At 36.6% G+C, this 25,020-nt stretch overlaps 1 protein-coding gene across 1 annotated transcript in view; it reads right to left on the bottom strand.

The window, feature by feature from the left end:
- Positions 1-25,020, bottom strand: part of DNAH8 (dynein axonemal heavy chain 8) — a 317,387-nt gene that overhangs the window by 47,672 nt on the left and 244,695 nt on the right. The window contains exons 83-86 of the mRNA XM_030796747.1: positions 11,426-11,499; positions 9,242-9,394; positions 8,514-8,669; positions 587-703 (exon numbers count right to left, since the gene is read on the bottom strand). Of these exons, the coding sequence (XP_030652607.1) occupies positions 587-703; positions 8,514-8,669; positions 9,242-9,394; positions 11,426-11,499 (500 nt within the window). The remainder of the gene's footprint in view (positions 1-586; positions 704-8,513; positions 8,670-9,241; positions 9,395-11,425; positions 11,500-25,020) is intronic.

The following is a 25,020-nucleotide window of genomic DNA, read 5'->3' as shown; positions in this document are numbered from 1 at the left end:
TTACGTTCTCAGCTCTGTGACCTTGAGAAAGTCTCTTAGTCTCTCTTGTCTGTTACCTCATCAGTAAAATGGGTAATAAATAAATAAATAAATAATAATGCCTTTTTAATTGATCTCACAGGGTTGTAAAGATAAAAATGAGATCCTGCATACATGAGAACTTTGAAAACTGCAAATTGTCATATGATGATGAATGACCATTACTAGAAAGTATTGTTATTCATATGCATAAGCTGAGCAGTTAAGAAGTGACTTAAGGTGAAAAAGAACTTTCACATGGGCTGGCAGATACCGTCTTCACTTCTGAGGAGGCAGGAGTAGGACCAGTGAGGAGAAGCTTGACCTAAGGCACACCTTCTCTTGAAGTGCAACATGAGGAAGGCTGTGGTATTTTGCAACACACTGAGTTTGTTACCTTCTGTGGTATGTGAGTGTTGGGGGCGGGGACAGGCTGCCCCAGCAAGTGCCTGATTAGAGCAACAAGTCTCTTCAGCAAATTCACACCTTATCATAGACTTCAAATGACTGTAGAACCCAGATTTAAGAAGAGCAATAAAAACAGGAAAAAAGGCACAATTTCACTCACTTTTTTAATATCGCATTCATCAAGGTGATTCTGAATAAACTGAACACTGGCTGAAAAGTCAGCGGAATTGAATTCGTAGGGAATATTCCATCCTAAGGGGCCAAATTTTCGTCGCTCCTTAAAAAAAAACAAAGAAAAGTAAGTATTGCATGTACCTGATTCCATTTTTTATTGCTATCAAAATACAGTAAAATTTAGGATATATTATCAAAATAAATTGACATTAGTTTAAAAGAATAGTATATACAATTTTGGATATACATCCATGTCGCCTAACGATGGGGTTACGTTCTGAGAAATGCATCATTAAGCAATTTCCTCGTGCGAACATCTTAGAGGGCACTTACACAAACCTAGATGGTACAGCCTATACACACCTAGGCTACATGATGTAGCCTATTGCTCCCAGGCTACAAACCTGTGCAGCATGTTACTGGACTGAAAACTGCAGGCAACTGTAACACAATGGTAGGTATTTGTGTATCTAGACATATCTAAACACAGAAAAGGTACAGTAAAAATACATTATTCTCTTACGGGACCACCACCGTATATGCAATCCATGTTGACTGAAACGTTATGTGGCATATAGTCATATTAGAAATATTACTTCATGGCTCTATAGCTAAGGGGTTTATATAAACAAATATCCAAAGATTTGTCAAGTTGGAGTTTTTGGGTTTAAAAAAAAAAAGTCTAGGTCTCCACTGACAGCTCAAAAAAATGCAGTAGATGCTCAACAAATATCTGTTGAATGAACTGTTATTCTACATTGGACTCTTGAAAGTGTGAAATGTCAAATGCAAGGGTTTGAATTTTTTCAGTTGGATTATCTAAACCTCTCTCAAGAACACTTAGACGCTGTGATGGCTTCACTTTGCAATCTTGCCATTTCAGATTTTGAAAACTAAAAATTTCTGTTGTATACACGACGTGTCTGTCTTGAAACTTTCACATGACCCTCATTTGTTTCCCTCTACTTAATCAAAGAGGGCCTAAGAGACTCCTGTGCAATAGTGGCTAACTGTTTACAATTGCCAAATCACCCATAAATAATCAAACTGGACTCAGAGCAAATGATCCAATTGTTCTGATATTCCAGAGAGCATTTTAAAGGTATGGCAAGTATTAGACCTGATAGCTCCAAGAACTGATGATCTAACAAACCACAGAGATGAGTCCAGATGTTTCTATGGCATCAGCTTTTCCTATCCCAACACATAATCAGCCTCTAAGAAAGGGCCAGGGATTTATTAGATTAGTTCCTAGACCCTAATTCTAGTGCCTAAGGTGAGGACCCACGTGGAGAGTAGAATCCCTATACATCTATGAGAAGGTTTAATTCTACTCTTTTACCTCTAAGTATATACTAACTTTTCTTTTTCTTTTCTGCCTTCCCCAACTCAACACACACACACACAAACACACACACACTGCCATTTTCACGAGCCATTCCAATCCTTCTTGCTGCAGCTGTTCCATGATTCAGATCCTGAATAATTCCACCATTTAAAAAAATCTAAATAAATTTTTGCTTGGACAAGTTCATGAACAGGTCCAGAGAAGGAATTCAGAAAATTCAAAGGTTTTAATTACTGAGTTTCAGGGTGTGCTTTTAAAGTATTTAGTAAACCATTAAGATTAATTTGGGTCTAGATGTTCTGACCCTGGGAGATCAGACTAAGAGCAACAATAATAACAATAATAATAATAATAGGAGTAGCTCCTAAAAACGTAAAGTACTACTGTTACCTCTAGACCTAAACTTCTTTAGTTAAGGTTGTCAGGCATTAGAGATTTGTGCTATGTGACACCCACTCCTATCCCTTAGCTAATTTGATCCAAGGTAGACAGCCAACCCAAAAAGAACTGACCAGACCCCTTCTCCCAGAAATTTGGACTTAGGGTTTGTAATTGCTGTCTGGGGCTTAGAATAGGAAAACTTGTAAACTCAAGAGCTGTGAAGAACCATCTTCCACCCTGTACTTAGAGGAGGTGAGGAGGAGCAGAGGCCACAGCCTGGAAGGGAGGAGAGACTGTGTGGTCCTAGGTGCAACGGTGGGAGCCTTGATCCCTAACACTGCTTCTCTTGACAGCTTCCTGCTTCCTAGTCCCAGCATTCATGTTGCCTTGGTTTTTGTTCTGTGGGTTTTTAAAGATGTTTCATATTGAAATATGTGGTCCTGTAACCAGATTTTGAGCCTTGACAGTGAAAAACACGTCTTCTATTTTTGTGTCCCCTTTTGCACCTTGGGGGAAAGAATCATGGTTGCCTAATAAACACTGGTCGATTATTACCAGGGCAAAAGGAACTCTTCCTCTGTAAGAGGTCAATGCTGAGGCTGACCTAGCGTTTGGAATTTATGAAGTGGACCTCAGAAACATTGAGGTGAGCCTCTTCCAGATTATCCCAGGAGCAAGGGTGGGTGGAGAGGGTTATGGGATATTAACATGAAAATTCATACAGCTAACCCTTTTAGTTCTTGGAATTTCTTCCATCTTGACGACTTTGAAGAGAAGAATGCTAATGACTTATTAGTGAAATGTGAATGTTTTCCCATTTTTGAAAAAGAGGATCAGAATTTACACCATTAGTTTTACCTGTGTGTTTAATTTTTAAATTTTAATGTTCAATTAGATGGGTGGCCGAATGAGAAATAACTCCAATTACTAAAGCTGCTCAAATTGACTCTATGGAAACACTCCTATTTATATGCACGGAGCAATTGCAATTTAGTTGTTCTTTAAAATGTGGGTTTTGAAAATTGCCCTAATGCTGAGATTTGCTTCATGTTTATATTTCTTACTACCAATCTGCATCTAAAGCATTTATTTTTTAAGTTGGTTCACTAAAGTCATAAACTGATTAGCTCATCTTGGGAAAAAAAGCCCAAATTCTTAGTGGGTGCCTTTTCTTTCACAAATGAAGTCATTTCATCTTCTTGCTATTTTTTTAAATTACCTTGGAATACTATCAGGATAGACTCAAACAACTAGAACCTAAGAACTCATTTGGAAGATCAAAGCAAGGGGTTTTGCTAGACTTATTTGGTATATTGAATTTCTTCAGTTTAATTAACATTTTTGAAACCATGGGATGAGTCCTATGCAATACAATAAAAAATATTAAAAAGGATGCATTTTCAAGAAGTTTTAATTTGTTGCAAAAATAAGACTTGGAGACAAGAAAAAGAATAATGGGATAGTGAATATAATTAACTGTCAAAATTTCACAAATGATAAGCCTGAAGGAGACGTTCAATCAGAGGCTTCTGGGAAGAATAAAACTGAAGCTGGTCTTTGCAAAAAGAAGAGAAGAGACTTCCAGGCTTGGCAAAGGCCATGAGCAAAAAACACAAATCCTGTGACTCATGGAGAAAAAGGCTGCAGACAGAAGGTTCTACTGCAGTAGAGGGCTAGTTCTGGTGAGTAGCAGCAACTCAGTGGTCACGTGCTTCAAGACATGGAATGCAGACAAATTTGAATGTTAAAACTTCATTCGACAGAAGGGAGTGGACTGTCCATCATTAAGATGGTGAGTGATGATTTTAGGAAAACCAGTCCACTCCCTACTTAATTTGACTAATACAGTTTCTTCTTTTCATTTGGCAGAATATACAAAACTCTGAACTACTAGAGAAATATGGAAAATGTGGAATCATGAAAAACTCCTTAGAACACTGATGAAAAGTTGTTCAATCATTTTAATGATGTCAGAGCCATTTCCAATTTTACGTTAGGTTCTACCTCAGCAGTTCCCACAGAGCTGCAGAATCATTTCACAGCTTCAGAACAAGACAACTGGAGTTAACTATCTAACTCCAATAACTGGAGCTAATATACAAAGAAAAATACAAGCCACACTAGACAATGTAAGGGAAACTTTACTAGGTAAAAACAGTTAACAGAAACAGCCAGAACCTCTGGGAAACACTATGGGGCAGAGTGTAAAAGATAAACCTGTATCATATTATCATAATTATTCAAAGACATTTAAATGACGAATTTTATAACCATCTCTCCCCAAAGCAAGAACTTTATATGCACTATTAAATTTGAAAGGAATGTTTATCAAGGCTCAAACTTGAGAAAGAAAACAAAATGTAGGGGAAGCAAACACTTTTCTGAATGAAGAACTGTTAATAGTGAGATTCCCTGGGCCCTGTTGATAGGGCCCCTTTTATTTACTATCTAAGTAATTTTTAAAGGCCATGATAAAATTTCCAAGTTTGCAACTGCCACTATAGGCCCTTAGAGATCCTAATCAATAACTTTAGCTAAAAAAGAAAAATGAAAAAAAAAGGACACCTCACCTCACAGAGTTATACATAAGCTGTTTGAAAAGTCATAAAGAAATATGCAGTTCAATGTAGACAAACCAAGGTGATGGGGAGAAAAACTCCAGACTATGAAATGGATGTAAAAATGGTTCCAGACTTTTCCCTTAAGGGTTGTGGCCATTTGGCCATTATTTTCAATTCTTGCTGCATATCAGGATCACTTGGAAGTTTTTAAAAAGACTGAGCTCCTTCCTTTTGGTCTCCTGGGGATTTTGACTTAAGTGTCCTGTTCTGGGGCCCAGGCATTGGCTGAGAAGACAATTGTAGATAATTGGCTGAGAAGACCATTGCTTAAGACATTTACTCGGTCCAACACACACCTCAAAGAGTGGCATGTTGACAATCAATAGGAAAAAAATAACCCAGAGAACATTATTCTGATCTTCTGCAGGAGCTTTAGGAGGTGGCTAAAAAGGTAATGATTGAGTTTCAAAAGACTAAGACTTTGGAGGAAAATGTGCTTAAAATTAAAATCCCAAAAGGTGAATGTGGGCTTGCTCTCAAGCCCAGAACGATGCTACACTGGATGCTACACCACCCAGGAAAGCGTAGAGACAGAACACCGAGGCCACAGAGAAGCTTCCCTCCTAGGTAATCTTCAAGAAGATGCTGAAACATTCAGGGAGTGGCAGCCAAACTGAACCCAGGCACACACCAGGGTCCTGGGAATAAAAGGCTCCCATAGGGAGGGCAGAAGGGCCACTGGCAAAAGCAGAGACATCACTGGACTGCAGCAGGGGTGAGGGCTTCAGCAGGAACTTCCCCTCTCAGGGTAGCTGCTACTGTCCTGTGTGGATAGTAAGTTGCTGGAGGAGAGGGGGAGTGGTGGGGAGCACAGCTTAGTGCGGCATTGCCTCGTGCATCTATGCCTGTTCCCATGGCAGCACCCAGGGCACCCTCCTCCTGGGAAAGCCTGCTCCCACCTCAAGAATAAACCAAACCACACCCTCCACCACTCTTCTGCCCAAGTTATCCTTGACCAGCCAAATCTACTTCCCCTTATCCCAGGAAAGGAGAGGTGCTCATTTTGTTCCTTGCAACGGAAGTAGAATCCACATATCATGCCTATGAACTGGGGTAAGCTGATGGCATAATGCCGCCCAAACCAGGATTCCATGGGAGAATTTACATGTTTTACTGGAAAGCAGGCAGGGAGTTGACTATTTTACTCCTGGGTTCTGCATTGTAATGTGGGATGAACTCCAGCATGAACCCCTCTGGAGCTTCAGATCCTGTGCCTAATTCTTTTTTCAGTCTGTCTCTGCAAGAACAAAAGTACATAGAACATGTTTGTTTAAAGCAAGGGATACCTGTTTTAATTTGGAGGACTCAGTTAATCAATTAACAAATCAGATGTTTGGCTCTTATACTCAACACTAGAGAGAGAAAAGAAACGTAAGTCACAAACAATCTAATCCACAACATTCCTTCCTATAGCAGTTGAGTCTCAGACATTCAGGTGCATACAAATCATGCAGGTATCTTGGTACAATGCAGCCTGATTCAGGAGAGTACGAGGCGAGATCTGAGATGCGCCTCCAACAAGCTCCTAAGTGATGTTGATGCTTCTGGCCCAAGACAACAAGTCTCTAAGGAATTCTGGATTTTTCTATCAAGCTGTCCCTATCCTAACCAAGTAAAAAAAATATTTAGGCAAAATCACAGCAAACATTTCTGTGATATTTCTGAAACATACATCTAAAATTCCCAGGAGATTTTGGAAATATCACAGTAAACACTTCTCAAATTGATGAAAAAGAATTACCTGCACTCACTGTATTGTCACAGAACTGGATGACGGAATTTTAGAAATTGAAAAAAACCTTGAAAGATCACCTACTTCTGCCTCTAACTGCACAGATGGAGAAACAGAAGCCCTGAGAGAGACAGAACTTGATCAACTAACTGCTTTCAGCTAACTGATTTCACAGCAAGCACGAAAGTCCAGGCCTCCTGACTCTCAGTGAAGTGTTATTTCTAGCCCTCTATTATTTGATTTTAAGAGATATTCAGCCTTTTATTCTTGGACACTCCACTGGTAACTTCACTGCCCTAGCAGTGAAAATATTTTTCCTCCGTTTTAACCCAAACACATGCGGTGTTAAGTGCAAGGGCACTTTAGCCCCATGGCTGGACCATAGTCCTGTTGCTCTTCTTCCCTTTAGCACTTGGATAATGGCCACTAAAAACACAGGTTGCCACATTAACCATATGGAAAATACCCCCAACCAGCTCTCCATGATAAGCACAGTGGAAGAGTTGAATCATCACTACTGGGAACAGAATCATAAAATACATTATTTGTCAACTGGGAATGAAATAGCAGAGTTAAAGCAATATTTGTATTAGAGTGTGATAAGGTCTAGCAAAGCCAACAATTCCCAGATAAGAATGTATGAAATAGACTTCTGTGACTTGAAAGCTGTAATTGACAATCCAAAGGCCACAATGGAACTTAGTAAAGATAACCACCAGCAAAGCATTTAATCTGATTTTAACTCTCTCAGTGTTGGGAGGCAGACAAACACTAAAGCCCTCTCTGTTGGGCAGCCAGGAACCTAGTAAAGTGGTAGGGATAATGAATTAGGGGTAAATACACACAATATTTTCTGGGATGAGCATTAAGTTCCCCTCTATCTTTGGACAGGGCAGGGAGAGGTAACGTGAAGTTCTGCCCATCACTGTACACAGCTAAAAGCCTGATTCCTGGGATAGACCAACTGATTTATTTTGTCCTTCACCCTAGCCTCAGGTAAGAAAGAACTGCAGGTAGGGCTTAAAGGAATCTCTTCGGTTCTCTGTGAAATCAAGGAATGGATCCAGTGCATTGAAAACATATAGCTTTTGAATTACAGAACAAAATATAAAATTCAGATGCAGAACAAAACACTAACAATAAGTTTAAAAATCATAACAGACAAGTTGTTTGGTAATCATAAAATTATTAAGTTACTGCATCAGTACTAAGACTGTAAAAGCAAACAGCAAATGACTTGAGAAAGACAGGGAGCTGCTGTTCCTCCTCCTCCAACATCACCACCACTTTTACTATCAGGTAATAAATAGAGTCAAAACAATACATAAATCAGAGCCAGCCAATCCTAGTTCAGCCAATCCTAGTCAACCACATTTGAAGAGTACTTAACATCTTTGAGATGGTGATAATCCTATCTTGAAATGTGGTTGTATTACAGGAGATGGTGCACATAAAATTCTTGGCCAGCCCAGGCACTTTCAAAACCAAGCTCCTATCTTTATAATCCATTAGCTCATTCTACAAATATTTATTGAGCTCTGACAATCCCCTGCACGCTGTTGTGACAGTAGGAGAGTCAGCAGTTACAAAAAGACAGTCTTCACCCTGGAGAATCTTACATTCCAATAGTCAGGGTTGGGGGTTGGGGCAGGGGGCACACACAAAATACATAAACAAATATACACTATACCAGGTGGGGAAAGTGTTAGGAAGGAAAAGAGAGTAAGGAGACAGAGCGGCAACGGATAGCGCCCTCCTGGAAGCCTCTCCAATGGGGCCTCAGCACACCACCAGACATCCCCTAAATGTGAAAACTGCTTTCCGCAGTTACCTGCACAGTGGAGTGTAAAAACGCTACTGTGTAAAGCATCGGCTTCCACATGGGTAAATTACTGATGTCCAGAAGGTCTTGATTAATTCCAGCAAATGTTCTTTTCAAACCTGCGCGTACACCTTGGGGTGGCTCATTAGTGAATTTGAGAGAGGTCTGTCATGAAAAGAAAACAGTGGTTTTGTTTCTATAAATTACTATAAAGAATAAAATAGAAATTACAATATTAGGCTGAGTATCCTTTATCCGAAATGCTTGGGACTAGAAGTATTTTGAATTTCAGATTTTTTTCAGATTTTGGAATATTAGCATTAAATTGTTATATGAGCATTTCCTTTGAGGATTCTATTGGCACTGAGAATGTTTCAGACTTTGGAGCATTTCAGGTTTCGATTTTCAGATTTAGGATGCTCAACCTGTACATCAGAAAACAATATGCTTATGGTACATAAACTGTGCGCAAAGTTCAGTGCTGTATAACCTAAGTACATTAATCAGAGCTGAAACTCAATAAATTAGTACCAAGTCTTAGAACTCTTCTATGGAAATATTTACTATAGTCTAACCTTGATGTCAAGATTTTGATGATTATAGTATTACAGTATAAGATTTTGCAGTCCAGACTCTACAGGACCAAAAAGCTCTGTTGTGTTCCCATCTTTCAACAATGTCAATGATGTCATCTTTATTTCTATAATCTCTCAATGAAAAGACATTTAGTAACAAACCTGAAGCAATGTAATTGGAAATCGATCATGGGGCTCCGTAGTTATCCATACTCTGAAAGAATCATCACTGGCTTCAGTGGTAATTAGCGTCTCTAGTAATTCTTCCATGAATTCCAGGCCAAGGTGGCAATTTTGTAGTAATACCCAACCACCCTGTATCCAAAAATGAATTCATATTTATTTCTTGTAACTTTTTTGCTATGATTTTAATAAAACAAAACGTGCATTTTTTTAAAACCATGTGAATACTCTGTTTTGAACACATTTTAAAAAATTATATGTCAATACAATCATTTCTCCTGCTAGTGGCACAAGCTAATTACTTAGAATCAAGTGGGTTCAAAATGATTGTATTCTGCCACCCCTGCTTCAGAAAGGAACAGAAATTAAAACTTGAAGGCAGACTTGTGTAAGTACAGTGTGTGCACCATCTAATGGTGGGAACGGGTATTTTGGAATCAGTAACTATAAGTTGTCTTAAGTTTGTTTTACCTGCCTAGGGTAAAACATTGTCTGATTTACCTGTCTAAGGTAAATCAGAACTGACTCACCCCCAAAACCAAGAAGACTGGTTCACAGTTATTCATAGTTACAAGGAAAGATACACGATATCATGAAAGTTGGAAACAATACATTTGGCGACATTTACTACCATAATGCTAAGCTTTATTCTTTATCATCACTCTCTTTCCACACTTTCCTGAAACCACATAACTTATTAAGGACTTTCTAAATAAGTATTTGATTAAACAAACTACTTTAAACAATATGTCACAAAACCATCACTGCCCTGTGAGAACATAGTTTCTTCACCAGACATTTTAACACCCTTATATAGGAATCAGCTATCTTGAACTACATAAAACTACAAAATAGTGAGCACGATAAATATATGGCAAGGCATATATACCGTGTCTCAACTGTAAGTGAAAATACAACTCACACTGGCTTAACTAGCAAAGGGGATGTGCCGTCTATACAACTGGGGTTTCAGAGGAAAACAGCATTCAGGATTCGTTTGTGTCATCATGGACCCACTTACTTTCTGGTTCCCCACTGTGCGTTCCACAATGCTAGCTTTATGCTAAACGTGGTGTCCCTCAAGGCAGCAACATGGCTGCACCTGCTCATGTCTGGTTTTCTTTTCTGATTATGCCATATAATCAATATTTACCCCACTTTGACAAACACAGCATGGAAGTTATAAAGTCTAGTATTCCAAAGATGGTTAATGTGAACACAGTATTTAAATTAAAAAGTTTTGCACTCGCAGAAACTAAAGAAATTATTTAAGGCCCAAAGTTAAACTGTCAAGTCACTCAATAGAGTGAAACACTTGATCCGAGTAAAAATAATTATGTATAATTGCTTTGAGATATACATATATAAATTAAATAAATTATTGAATTTAATTAAGTGATAAAGATTAAGGCTTAGGGCATTTGAGAATTAATGACTGGCTGGAAAATTTGATGACCCAACAGTTTTAGTCCATTAACCCTCTCTAGTCATTAATTCCCAGGGAAAAGCTGCACCAAAGTTTGTACAGACATTCTGAGATCAAAAGCTTAAAAGTAAACCAAGATCTTATTTTATTTTTATAAATGGTATAATTTCTTACGCAGCTGAAATGGCTATCTACAGAGCATTTCTAGAAAATTAATGTCCTGTGTATTTATTAGGAGTGATGGGAAATCTCTCTCAACACTCCATTCAGCTTGCAATTTTCAGTGAAAACCATTATCAATATTTAAGCATAGCATCCTTAAATATTTCTTGTTTGCCTGAAATGATCCATTAATGAAAAATGAAAGTCTGCCTTTAACTGAAAATGGAAATTTAACTGTCTCAGTCTGTCACTCCTTAAGTACTACCTATTCATATTGACCATGAAATTCCAAGACTGCTAAAGCTGCATTCTTAGAAACCAGAAGGTGTGTCTCCCAAATTATAAAACGAACAAAAACTCAGTGAAGGTAAAATGGGGCATATACTATAGAAAATGGAATAAGCTTTCCATGGGAATATCAGGAGGAAACTAGACTGAGGTTTAAAATTTCACAGGTAATGATAAGCAAAAATGGAAAAATCAGGATTGAGCATCATGAGAAGAATGTGGTAACATTCATGACTGTGGGGTTTCTAGCAATAATGTTACAGCAGGAGCAGTCTCTTGTCACATACCTGCTGCATTGACATCTGAATCAGCTTTCGGGCATGTACTTCTTGTCCTTGCCCCATTGAGATAGTTCTACATTCTGCAACATAGGAGAAAGTTCACTATGATGAAACATAACTCTTACAGCAGGATTAGAATGAAAAATTAATTTCTGAATGATTATAGCCTCCTTCTACTGTTTGTAAGAAAAAAAATCTTTGCTGTTCAAACAGGCCTGGCCTTTGGTTGTGTGGATCAGAGAAATGCATGGAGCAGAGACCTGGAGGCACCACCCAGAAAGGCGAGGGTTGGGGGTGAGGAAGGGAGAGAAAAAGGCACATATGGTGGGCTTTTAGAGAGTTTGAGATTCTTTGGAGACAATGAGGAACAAAACCAATGGTGGGAGAGGCAACTACAATGCTATCGCAGGTATTTGGAGAGAAAAAGGATTTTTTAGTTTTGCTGTAAGTTTTGGTTAGAATCCTTTTTGAGGTTTTAGCAGATGCTTCTGTAAAGATTTAATTTTCTGTTTATTCCTTTTAGATATCAGGCTCACAGTGTTTTCTGTCTGCTTGTTTTGGTTTTCTTTATATGTTTGACCATTTTTCTGAGATGAAATCTGAGACAGTTCAGCCCTGTGACGGGTACATTCAGGGGCAACTGTCTAAGACCTAGTCCTCCGATTAAATCACCACCTTGGAACTAAACATGAAAACACTCCAGGATGAGAAATGTCATAATTCCAGATATAATACACCATTTAGGACCAGATGTCCCAGGCAGAGAACCATACTTGTGCCCTCCCACATGAATTAGCTACCTTGAAGAAGTCTGAGAATCATGTTTGCACAACTGCAATTGGAAATTAACTCTTAAGCAAGCCCTTGTGGACCCAAATTTTCTTGAGTTCTAGAGGCATAATCCCTGTACAAGGAAAAGCAATCAATGGAGACATTGTGAACCAGTGTATGTTTGTGGGAATTGCTGGTAGAGACTATAAGAGGCTGGAGACTTCATGGGGTGGGGAGGGAAGTATGTCAGAAACCAGAGACACTGTCAGGACACACCATTTAAATGGCATCCTGTGGTTAATGGCCAGATAATCTGAGAGGGTCTGCAGGGTGCAAGATTAGGGATTATTCGTGGGTTCAGGGTCACAGGGAGACACTTTGCAATGAGAGCCTGAAGGAGGATGGAAGAGCACTCACTGCTTGGAGAATCAGGAATTGAAATAGGCCAAGTGTTAACAAGCAAAGGTGAATGTTCTAACCAAAGCCCCCATGAATCTCTCCAGCTCCTAAGGGGAATCTGGCACCTGAAAAGAATCCCACCCAGCCTATAAAAGCAGAAGAAAGGAGAGGAGTGACTTGAATCGGAGGAGCCTCTGGATCGTGGATAGATATCGAGCCCCACTTATTTTGGAAGAACACACAAACGTTCAATAGATCAATGAGGGAAAGTGATAGGCTGAAAAAGTATTAACACATGAGTGTGAGCCACAGCCTGTCTTCGTCCAACTCCTCTGAAACACGCCTTCTAAAAGGAAGGTCTAGTTTTAGTTCAGGTGGCCCTGGGACAGTTGTTGCTTGATCCAGGTATTGGGTCAAGAGGCGATTTAGAGGCATCCCTTCATATCCAGAATCTGACCACTTCCCAGCTCTGCTTTTATTTCCTGGCCTAAGTGACTGCCACCTCTTGCCTGAATTCTTGGAATGGCCTCCTAACTGGTGATGACCTCACTTCCACCCTTGTCCTCTACTAGCTATTCTTCCTACAGCAGCCAGAGGGGTCTCTCAAGCCCTAAATCAGATTATGTTCATCTTCTGCTCAGAACCATCCAATGGCTTCCCATTGCATCCAAGGCAAAATCCAAAATCCAAACCAAAGTTCTTACTGACAGTCTATAAGGCCCTACACAGTCAGTCCCTGCTACTGCTGCCACACACCATCCCCCGCCCCCAAAACACACACAAACACACCTTTTCTTATCTCACCACCCCCCTATCCATTCACTTTTCTCCAGCCATAGCAGCCTCCTCCCCAGGCCCACCTTAGCCTCATTGTTGTTCCCTCCTTCAGAATTCCAGACTCACTCCCTTCACATCTCAGGTTTTTCTCACCCTATCAGCAAGACTTTCCTGACAGTCCTCGTTCTATCTAAAACAGCACACCTCTCCCATCACTCTGTCCGTTCCCCTGCTTCCTAGCATGTTTTATACTTTTCTTCTTCGCATATTATGTACTACCTTGGTTATCAGTAGCTGTTTTATCCCCAGTCTAGAATATCAGCTAGGGACTTAGACACGGTGGACAACCCAGCACCTAGACAGCGCCTGGCGGTCAGTAGATGCTCAATAAATATATATTCCTGAACCTTTAAAATTGAGATATAATGGCCATATAAATTATGAAGTGTATACTTTATTATAAAGTGTATACTTCAATATTTTAAAATATATTTATAGAGTTGTGTAACTATCACTACTATCAAATTATCTAATTCCAGAACATTTTCATCAACCCCAAAAGAAACCCCATACCCATTAGCAGTCACTTCCCATTCTCCCTTCCCACCCCAGCAATCACCAATCTACTTTGTCTCTATTCCAGACATTTCATTAAACGGAATTATGCAATATATGGTCTTTTGTGTCTGTCTTCCTTCAGTCAGCATGCTTTCAAGGTTCATCCATATTGTAGCATGTATTACTTCATTCCTTTTTATGGCTGAATAATAGTTCACAGCATGGATATACCACATTTCTTTATTCATTCATCAGCCCCAGACATTTGGGTTGTTTTCGCTTTTTAGCTAGTATGAGTAATGCTGCTGTGAACATTCACATACGAGTTTTTGGGCGGATGTATATTTTCAGTTTTTTGGGGGTATATACTTAGAGGCAAGTTTGCTGAGTCATGTGGTAACCCTATCTTTAACTTTCTGAGAAACTGCTAGACTGTTTTCCAAAGCAGCTGCACCATTTTACATTTCCATTGGCAATGTATGAATGTTCCAATTTTTCCACATCCTTACCAATGCTTGCTGTTGTCCCTGTCTTTGATTATCGCTATCTTAGTGGGAATGAAGAAATATCTCATTGTGGTTTTAATTTGCATTTCCCTAATAACTAATGATGCCAAGTATCTTTTAGTATGTTTATTGGCCATTTGTATATCTTCCTTGTAGAAATATCCATTCAAATCCTTTGCCCACTTTTAAATTGGGTAATTTGACTATCATTGAGTTGTAAGAGCTCTTCATATATTCTGGATACTAGACCCTTAACAGATGTATAACTTTCAAATATTTTCTCCTATTTTATAGGTTGTCCTTTGATGGTGCCCTCTGAAGCACAAAGTTTTACATTTTGATGAAGTCCAATTTATCGATATTTCCTTTTATTGCTTATGTTTTTGGTTTCCTATCTAGAAAACCATTGCCTAATCCATGGCCACAAAGATTTACTCCTATTTTTTTTTACTAAGTATGTTATGGTTTTAGTGTTTACAGTTAAGTCTCTGATGCATTTTGAGTTAATTTTTGTGTATATTGTGATGTAAAAACCAAACTTCATTCCTTTGCAAATGCCTATCGGTTTTTCCAGCACTGTTTGTTAAGAAGATTGTCTTTTCCAACATTGCATGGTCTTAGAACCCTTCTTGAGAACCAACTTACCATAATATGTGAGGGCTGGGTTTATTTCCGGACTCTCAATTCTGCATTGAGGTATATATTCTTTGCAATGATATATATCTTTACGCCCATAGCACACTGTTTTAATTACTGTAGCTTTGCAATAAGTCTTGATTTTGGGAAGCATAAGTCCCATAGCTTTGTTCTTCCTTTTCAAGATTGTTTTAGTTAGCTTGGGTCCCATGAATTTCCATACAAATTTTAGGATCATCTTGTCAATTTCTATTTTAAAAAAAGGCTGTTGGGATTTTTATAGGGATTGAGTTAAATCTCTTGATCTATTAGATGAGTACTGCCATTTTACCAAAGTCTCCTGATCCATGAACACTAGATGTCTTTCCATTTATTTAGGTATTTAATTTTTTAATGATGTTTTTTAGTTTTCAATGTACAAATCTTCCACTTCTTTTATTGAATTTATTCCTATTTTATTTTTAATAATATTGTAAATGAATTGTAATGTGTTTATGATTTCATTTTTGAATTGTTCTTGCTAGTGCATAGAAATACAATAGCTTTTAAATATTGATCTTGTATCCTACAATCTTGCTGAACTCATCTATTAGCTCTGATTGTTTTTTGGTAAACAACTTATAATTTTTTATGTACAAATTCATGTCACAATCATAGAGGCAGTTTTACTTCTTCCTTTCCAATGTAGATGGGTTTTTTTTTTCTTTGCCTGGTCTGATTGCCTTATCTAGAACTGCCAATACAGTGCTGAATAAAAGTTGTAAGAGTAGACATCCTTGCCTTTCTCCTGATCTTTGGGAGAAGGCATTCAGTCTTTTACCATTAAGTGTGACGTTAACTGTGAGTTTTTTGTAGGTGCCTTTTATTAGGTTGAGAAAATTTCCTCTTATTCCTAGTTTGCTAATTCATATTTATCAATGTTTTCAATGCTTTTCTGCATCTGTAATGGACTAAATGTTTATGTACCCCTAAAATTCATATGTTGAAACCTAAACCCCAAAGTGATGGTACTAGGAAGTGACAAGGTATTAAGAGTGGGATTAGTGACCTTATAAAAGGTGCCCTCCTTACACCATGTGAAGACACAATGAGAAGTCATCTATGAAATAGGAAACAGGCCTTTATCAGCTACTGAATCGGCCAGGGTCTTGATCTTGGACTCTCAGCCTCCAGAACTATGAGAAATAAATCTCTATTGCTTATAAGCTACCCAGTCTATGGTATTTTGTGGTAGCAGCTCAAACAGACTAAGACAGAATCTGTTGAGATGATCATGTGGTTGTTGTCTATTATTCTATTAATATGGTATATTACATTGATTGATATTCATATGTTTAACCAATCTCATACTCCTGGGATTAATTCACTTGGTCATAGTGTATAATGTTTTTATATGGTGCTGCATTTGGTTTGATAATACTTTGTTGAGAATTTTGTTTCTATGTGCATAAGGGATAATGGTCTGTAGTTTTTTTGTATGTGTGATGTCTTTGTCTGCATTTGGTATCATGGTAATACTGGTCTCAGAATGGGTTGAAAAGTGTTCCCTCCTCTTTTATTTTTTAGAAAAGCTGAGAAGAACTAGTGCTATCCTTTAACATTTTGCTAGAATTCACCAATGAAGCCATCTGGGACTAAGATTCCTTTTGTGGGAATTTTTTGATTAATGAATAAATCTCCATACTTCTTATGGCTCTATTCAGATTTTCTACTTCTTCCTGAGTCAGTTTCAATAGTTATCTCTCTCTAATTAATTTTTTCCATTTCATCTAGGTTATCTAATTTGTTGGCATAATTGTTCACAGTATTCCCTTAGGAGTTTTTAAATTTGGGTGAGGTAAGTAGTTACGCCCCTCTTTCATTGCTGATTTTAGTAATCTTCACTTTCTCTTCTTTATTCTTAGTTAATTTAGTTAAATATTTGTCAATTTTATTGATCTTTCAAAAAAGATATCTTTGACTTCTTGATTCTTTGTTGTTTTTCTATTATCTGGCTTTTTTTGCTGACATATTTATTATTTCTTTTCACTGCTTTGAGTTTAGTTTGCTCTTGTTTTCTAAGTTTCTTAATGTGGAAGGTTGTTATTAATTTGTAATCTTTCTTCATTTAATATAAGGTGATAAATATTTTATATCTTTTCTGAATGGCCTGGGGAAGAAAAAGATTGATTGGCATTGAAAAAGTGAGAAACATTCCCACACAAGGAAGGAAAGGGGACAATGAGACAAGAAACAGCAAAGGCTGAGTTTTTAGAGGTGGGGGGCAAGGACTGCCAAGATATCATAAGGGGGACTCTCAAGAGAAGCATGTATGCAGGAAACATTGGAGGAAGTGTTGCTGCAGGTGATACAGTATAATTACACTTTGGTGGTTTAGGTTTTGTTTTAATTGTTTGTATTTGAAAGACTTTAGTAAAATTTTGACTGCCTTTATATTCCTTTCCAAAATTAGGCTTGTGTCTCTTCCACTTTTTTTTTTTTTTTGGACTTACTTCTAATTAAATAATGTATGTTCACATTAAAAGGTTTGAAAAATACAGGAGCATATAAAGAAGGAAATAAAAATCACCAATATTCCTCCCTAGAGACCTTTATTCGAATCCTTTTAATATGCATAATCCACAATCCCTTACCTTCATTTCAAAATTCAGAAAGCTCTGAAAATGGTAAATCATTTTGGAGGCAAAAGCTGACCTAAACAGATGTGAGGCTATTTATAATCTTTATTTATCCCTATCTTCCTGAATATTTATATCTTAGCTGCAGTGTATTATATAATATATGGAATATCACCTTCTAAAAACCAGAACATTCTGATTTTTGAAACATATCTGGCTCCAAGGGTTTGTAGACTTATCTATATTAAAATCTATATATGTATAATACATATGTATATATGTATTATACATTATTTTATTTTATTTTATTTTATTTTATTTTATTTTTTGAGACAGAATCCTGCTCTGTCGCCCAGGCTGGAGTGCAGTGGCACAATCTCAACTCACTGCAACCTCCACCTCCCGGGTTCAAGAGATTCTCATGCCTCAGCCTCCTGAGTAGCTAGGATTACAGGCATGTGTTACCACGCCCGACTAATTTTTTGTATTTTTAGTAGAGACAGGGTTTTGCTATGTTTGGCCAGGCTGATCTCAAACTCCTGGCCTCAAATGATCCTTCTGCCTCAGCCTCTTAAAGTGCTGGGATTACAGGTGTGAGCCACCATGCCCGGCCTATACATTACTTTATATCTCTACGTTTCCAACAGTATGTTGTGAATATTTTACTGTCATCAAATATTATTGGAAAACAGTTTTTAATGGCAGCACAGTGTTCCATCATGTCATATGCATTCTCGTTCATTCAATCAATACCTTTTTATATATTTAAGTCATTTTTGATTTTTCAGTATTATAAATAGCACTAGATTAAACATCCTTGTATATAAATCTGGATGTATATCTCTCAATATGTTCTTAGGAGGAATTCATACATGGAGAATAGTTTGGATATAGCATTCAAACATTTTTTTAAAATTCACGACATATGAAAAAGGACTTCCAGTGTCTCCCACTGAAGTGGAATGCTATAGTCCCCAGCCCACACACCTATCCTTGTTTCTTTGTTTGTGCTTTTATTTTATTTATGGTGCTCTTGACATACAGATTTTTTTACTTCCATAGGTTTTGGGCGGAACAGGTTGTGTTTGGTTGCATGAATAAGATTTTTAGTGGTGATTTCTGATATTTTGGTGCACCCATCACCCAAGCAGTGTACCCTCTACCCAATATGTAGTCTTTTATCCCTCACACCCTCACACCTTTCTCCCCAGTCCCCAAAGTCCATTATATCATTCTTATGCCTTTGCATCCTCATAGCTTAGTTTCCACTTATGAGTGAGAACATATGTTTGGTTTTCCATTCCTGAGTTACTTCACTTAGAATAATGATCTGTAATCATTATTCTAACCCAGGTTGCTGCAAATGCCATTATTTTATTCTTTTTTATAACATACAGATGTTTTAAAATTCTTCCAGTCATATTATCTATCTTGTCCCTCTGGTTTTAGACTCAGGTATTATACTATTAAGAAAATCTTGGCCACTCAACAATATACAACTAATTGACTATATTCTTTTTCTTGTTTTATAGTTTAATTTAAAGCACTTTAATGCCTTAATCGACCTAACATTTATTTTAGAGTTTAATGTGAGGTAAAACTTTTATGTTTACTAAAGTTAACCTGCCATCTCAACACTGTTTACTGTCTAACCTTACATTTTTCCTCCACTGATTGGAAATGCAAATGTTATCACATATTAAGCTATTGTACATACAAGAGTCTAATTTTGGCCCTTTCATTTTGCTCCATATTTATCAATGTTTGCAATGTAAATGATTAAATTATTGCCATTTGATAATGTTTTAAAAATCTGGTGGTGCTGGTTCCCCATTATTCTTATTTTTTTCCGTTTCAAGCTTTCTTAGCTATTCTTGTCCATTTACAATTCTAGAAGATTTAATATCCCTCTACTATCCAACTAGAAAAACAATGATGCTTGAGTTTCAATTAGACTTGGCTTCAATTTATAGATTAATTTAAGGAATATTGACATCTTTACAACATTGAATCTCTATACTGGGAATGTGGCTTACCTCTCCATTTATTCTAACTACTTTTATGTCTCTAAGAAGGTTTTACAGTTTTCTTTAAATGAGTATTTTAAAAATTATTTCTCAGTTTTATTTTTATTGCTATAATGAAGGGGAGTTTTACGTCTTATTTTACAAGAAAGCATCATTTTTTATATATTTATCTTGTAAACAGTCACCTCACTGAACTATTGGACTATTAAGTCTAATAGTTTTTCTGTTGATTCATTTGTGTTTTTTGTTAGACAATTATATTGTCTTAGAATAATGTTGATTTTGTCCCTCCTTTCCAATAGTTACATCTTTTATTTATGATTCTTTCAATACATTAGCCATATCTTCTACAACAAAATGCTAAATAACAGTGGCAATAGCAGACATCTGTATCTGACTTTAATGGATATGTCTTTAGTTGTTCACCAATAAGTATCATGATGTTTGGGGTTCACAATCACTATCACATAAATAAAATATCCTTCTGTTCCTACTTTTCAAAAGTCAAATATAAGTGTTGAATTTTTATAAAATGCCTTTTATAGCACCCATCAAAATAACAGTATGATAGCTTAAGGAAAAGTTTTTCTTATTGTTGTGATGAGATTTCTTAATCCTGCATCTTTCTTACATTTGCCCATATGTTCCAACTTGGTGAAGGCACATTATTATTTGCAAGTTATTTTTTGATGTTCTACTGAATTCTTCCTTTTCAAAGTCATATTCTGTTTTTCATTGACACATAATGATTGTACATATTTATGGGTATAGTGTGATGTTTTGATACAAGTATACATTGTGTAACGATCAAATCAGGTAATTAAATCCATCACAACAAATAATTTTCATTCCCCTGTATTTAGAGCATTCAATATTCTCTCTTCTAGTTATTTTGGACTATATATTTTTTTCACAATAAATTATTGTTAACTATTCACTTTACTGTGCAATGGAACACTAGAAATCATTCTTCCTCCCTACTACCCTCCCTCAGTTTCTGGTAGTCACAATTCTACTCCAATTCTAAGAGATAAAATTTGTTAGATTCCCAAGAATGAGATCATGTGGTATTTGTCATTCTATGCTCAGCTTATTTTGTTTAGCATAATGCCCTCTATATTCATCCATGTTGTCACAAATGACAGAATGCCATTCTTTTTTATGGCTGAATAGTATTCCATGGTGTATATGTACCACATGCTTTAATCCATTCATTTGGTGATGGGTACTTAGGTTGATTCTACATCTTGGCTATTATGAATAGTGCTGCAGTAAACATGGGAGTACAGATAGATATCTCTTCAACATACTGATTTCACTTCTTTTGTTTTTTTTTTTAATTTTATATTTAGAACAAAAAAAATCCTTTCAAAGTTTTCTAATGATTTCACCGCTTTTGGATATATACTTAGTAGTAGTACTGCTGATTCATAGGGTAGTTCTATTTTTAGTTTTTTGGGGAACCTGCATACTATTCTCCAAAGTACTAATTTACATTTCTACCAATACTTTAAATACTGTATGAGGGTTCTTCTTTCTCCACATCATTGCCAGCATGTGTTCCTGTTTTTTTTTCATACAAGCCATTTAAATAGGGGTGAGATGATATCTCATTGCAGTTTTGATTTGTATTTCTCTGATGACCAATTACTTTGAGCCCCCTTTTCATATATCTCTTTGCCATTTGTATGTCTTATTTTGAGAAATGTCTGTTTGGATCTCCTGTCCACTTCAATTATCAGATGATTTGGGGTTTTTTTTTGCTATTGAATTGTTTGTGTTACTTATATATTCTGCATATTAACACCTTGTCAGATGCACAGTTTGCAAATATTTTCTCCTATCCTTTAGGTTATGTCTTTACTATGTTGATTGTTTCCTTTGCCATGCAAAAGCTTTGTAGCTTGAGGTAATCCCAATTGTCTATTTTTGCTTTGGTTGCCTGCTTTTGAGGTCTTACACAAAAAAATATTTGCCTAGACCAATGTTCTGGAGCATTTTCTCCAGTGTTTTCTTATAGTAGTTTCACAATTTCGGTCTTACATTTCAGTCTTTAATCCATTTTGATTTGATTTTTGTGCACAGTGAGAGATAGGGGTCTAGTTTCATTATTCTGCATCTAATTACCCAGTTTTCCCAACACCATTTATTGAAAATATTGATCTTTCCTCATTATATGTTCTTGGCAACTTTGTCAAAGATAAGTTGGTTGTAAATGCATGGGTTTATCTCTGGTTTCTCTATTCTGCTCCATTGGCCTATGTGTCTGGTTTTATACCATTACCATCCTGTTTTGGTTACTATTGCTTTGTAGTACATTTTGAAGTCAGGTAGTTTGGTGCCTTAAACTTTTTTTTTTTATGCTCAAAACTGCTTTAGCTATTTGGGATTTTGTGTGGTTTCATATAAATTTTAGAATTTTTTTCTATCCATAAAAAATGACATTGGTATTTTGATAGAGATTGCATGTGAATCTGTAGATTGCTTTGGGTGGTATGGACATTTTAACAATATTAATTCTTTCAAGTCATTAACACAGGATGTCTTTCCATTTACCTGTGTCCTTTTCAACTTCTTCCATCAATGTTTAATAATTTTCATTGTAGAGATTTTTCACCTCCTTAGTTAAATTTACTCCTAGGTATTTTATTTTTTGTAGCTATTTTAAATGGGATTGCTTTTTACATTTCTTTTTCAGATAGTTCAATGTTGGCATGTAGAAACCCTAATTCATGTAGGTTGACTTTGTATCCTATAACTTTACTGAGCTTGTTTTTCGGTCCTAACAGTTCTTTGGTGGCATCTGTAGGGTTTTCTGTATACATGTCATCTACAAATAGGGACAATTTGACTTCCTCTTTTCAAACTTGGATGCCTTTTCGTTCTCTTGCCTAATTGCTCTAGCTAGACCTTCCTGTACTATGTTGAACACAAAGTGGTGAAAGTGGGAATCATTGTTGTGTTCCTAATTTTACAGGAAAAGCTTTCAACTTTTCCCAGTTTAGTATGATGTTAGCTATGGGTTTGTCATACATGACCTTTATTGTGTTGTGGTACATTCCTTCATACCTAATTAGTTTAGGGTTTTTATCCAGTTCTTTCTCTATGTCTATTGAGATGATCATATGGTTTTTGTCCTTCATTCTGTTACTGTCATGTATCATACTTATTGATTTACATATCTTGAAACATCCCTGCATTCCATTTAATCAATGTGAATGATCTTTTGGAGCACTGTTTGATTTGGTTTGCTAGTATTTTGTTGAGGATTTTACATCTATGTTCATCAGGGATATCGGCCTGTAGTTTTCTTTCATTGTTATGTCCTTGTGTTTTGATATTAGAGTAATGCTAGTCTCATAGAATGAGTTTGAAAAAATTCCTAGCCACTTCAATTGTTTGGAATAATTTGAGAAGAACAGGTATTATTTCTTCCTTTAAATATCTGATAGAATTCCATAATGAAGCCATCAGTTCCTGGGTTTTTTTTTTTTGATGGGAGACTTAATTACTGATTCAGTCTCACTACTCATTATTGGCTATTCAGGTTTTCTAATTCTTCATGATTCAGTCTTAGTTGGTTATATTTGTCCAGAAATTTATCCATTTATTCTAAGTTTTCCAATTTGCTGGCATGTAATTTTTCATAACAATCTTTAATGATCTTTTGTATTTCTGTGGTATCAGTTATGATGTCTCCTTTTTCATCTCTCCTTCTTTTTTTTTCAGTCATCTCTCTTTTTTTCTTGGTCTGGCCAAAGGTGTATTGATTTTATCATTTCAAAAATACATCACTTCATTTTGTTGATGATTTGTACTTTTAAAAATTTCTATCAGCCAGGCGTGGTGGCTCACGCCTGTAATCCCAGCACTCTGGGAGGCCAAGGCGGGTGGATCACAAGGTCAGGAGATGGAGACCATCCTGGCTAACACAGTGAAACCCCATCTCTACTAAAAATACACACACAAAAAAAATTAGTCGGGCATGGTGGCAGGCGCCTGTAGTCCCAGCTACTCAGGAGGCTGAGGCAGGAGAATGGCGTGAACCCGGGAGGCAGAGCTTGCAATGAGCTGAGATCTCGCCACTGCACTCCAGCCTGGGAGACAGCAAGACTTCATAAAAAAAAAAAAAAAAAATCTATTGTATTTATTTCTACTCTGATTTTTATTATTTCTTTTCTTCAAATTTTGAGTTGAATTTGTTGTTGTCTTTCTAGTTCCTTGAGATGCAACATTAGGTTACTTGTGATTTTTTTTTTTTTTTTTTTTTGGTGTAGGCATTTATTGTTCTAAACTTCTCTCTTAGAAGTGCTTTTGTTGTATTCCACAGATTTTGGTGTGTTGTATTTCCATTTTCGCTTGCCTCAAGAAATTGTTAAATCTCCTTTTAAATTTCTTCTTTGACTCATTGGTTATTCAGGAACATATTGTTTTAATTTCCATGTATTTGTACAGTTTCCAAAGTTCCTACTGTTACTGATTTCTAGTTTCATCCCATTGTGGTCAAGAAAGATACTTGGTAGGTTTCCAAATTTTTTTAATTTGTTAAGACTTGTTTTGTGGCTTCATATATGATCTATCCTCAAGAATGTTCCATGTGCTGTTTAAAAACATGTATATTTTACAACTATTGGATGGAATGTTCTGTAAATGTCTGTTAGGTCCATTTGATTTAGAGTATGGTTTAGCTCTAATGTTTCTTTATTGATTTTCTATCTGGGTGATTTGTCCATTGCTGAAAATGGGATGTTGAAGTCTCCTACTATTATTGTATTGCAGTCTATCCCTTTAGATCTATTAATATTTATATTTTTATTAATTATATATTTTATTATAATTAATATATATTAATATTTATATATCTTTATACACTTAGGTGCTCTGATGGGTGCGTGTGTGTGTGCATGTATGTGTGCGCATATGCACTCTTGTTGTATTTACCCTTAATCACTGTATAATGGCCTTCTTTGTTTCTTTTACAGTATTTGGTTATAGTCTATTTTATCTGACATAAGCATAGTTACTACTGTTCTTTTTATGGTGCCCATTTGCACAGAATATCTTTTTCCATCCTTCATTTTCAGTCTGTGTGTATCCTTACAGGTAAAAGGAGTCTCTTGTAGGCAGCATGTAGCTGGGTCTTTTTAAAAAAAATCCATTAAGCCACTCTGTGTCTCTTAATCGTAAATTTTAACCCATTTACATTCAAGGTAATTATTGGCAGGTAAGGACTTACTATTGCCATTTTGTTACTTGTTTTCTAGTTGATTTGTAGATCCTTTCTTCTTCCATTCCACCTCTCTTGCAGT

The sequence above is a fragment of the Nomascus leucogenys genome, chromosome 17, assembly GCF_006542625.1.
Source record: "Nomascus leucogenys isolate Asia chromosome 17, Asia_NLE_v1, whole genome shotgun sequence".
Classification (NCBI taxonomy): domain Eukaryota; kingdom Metazoa; phylum Chordata; class Mammalia; order Primates; family Hylobatidae; genus Nomascus; species Nomascus leucogenys.
Note: the sequence above shows the minus strand (reverse complement) of the source record. Positions and strands in the feature narration are given on the sequence as shown.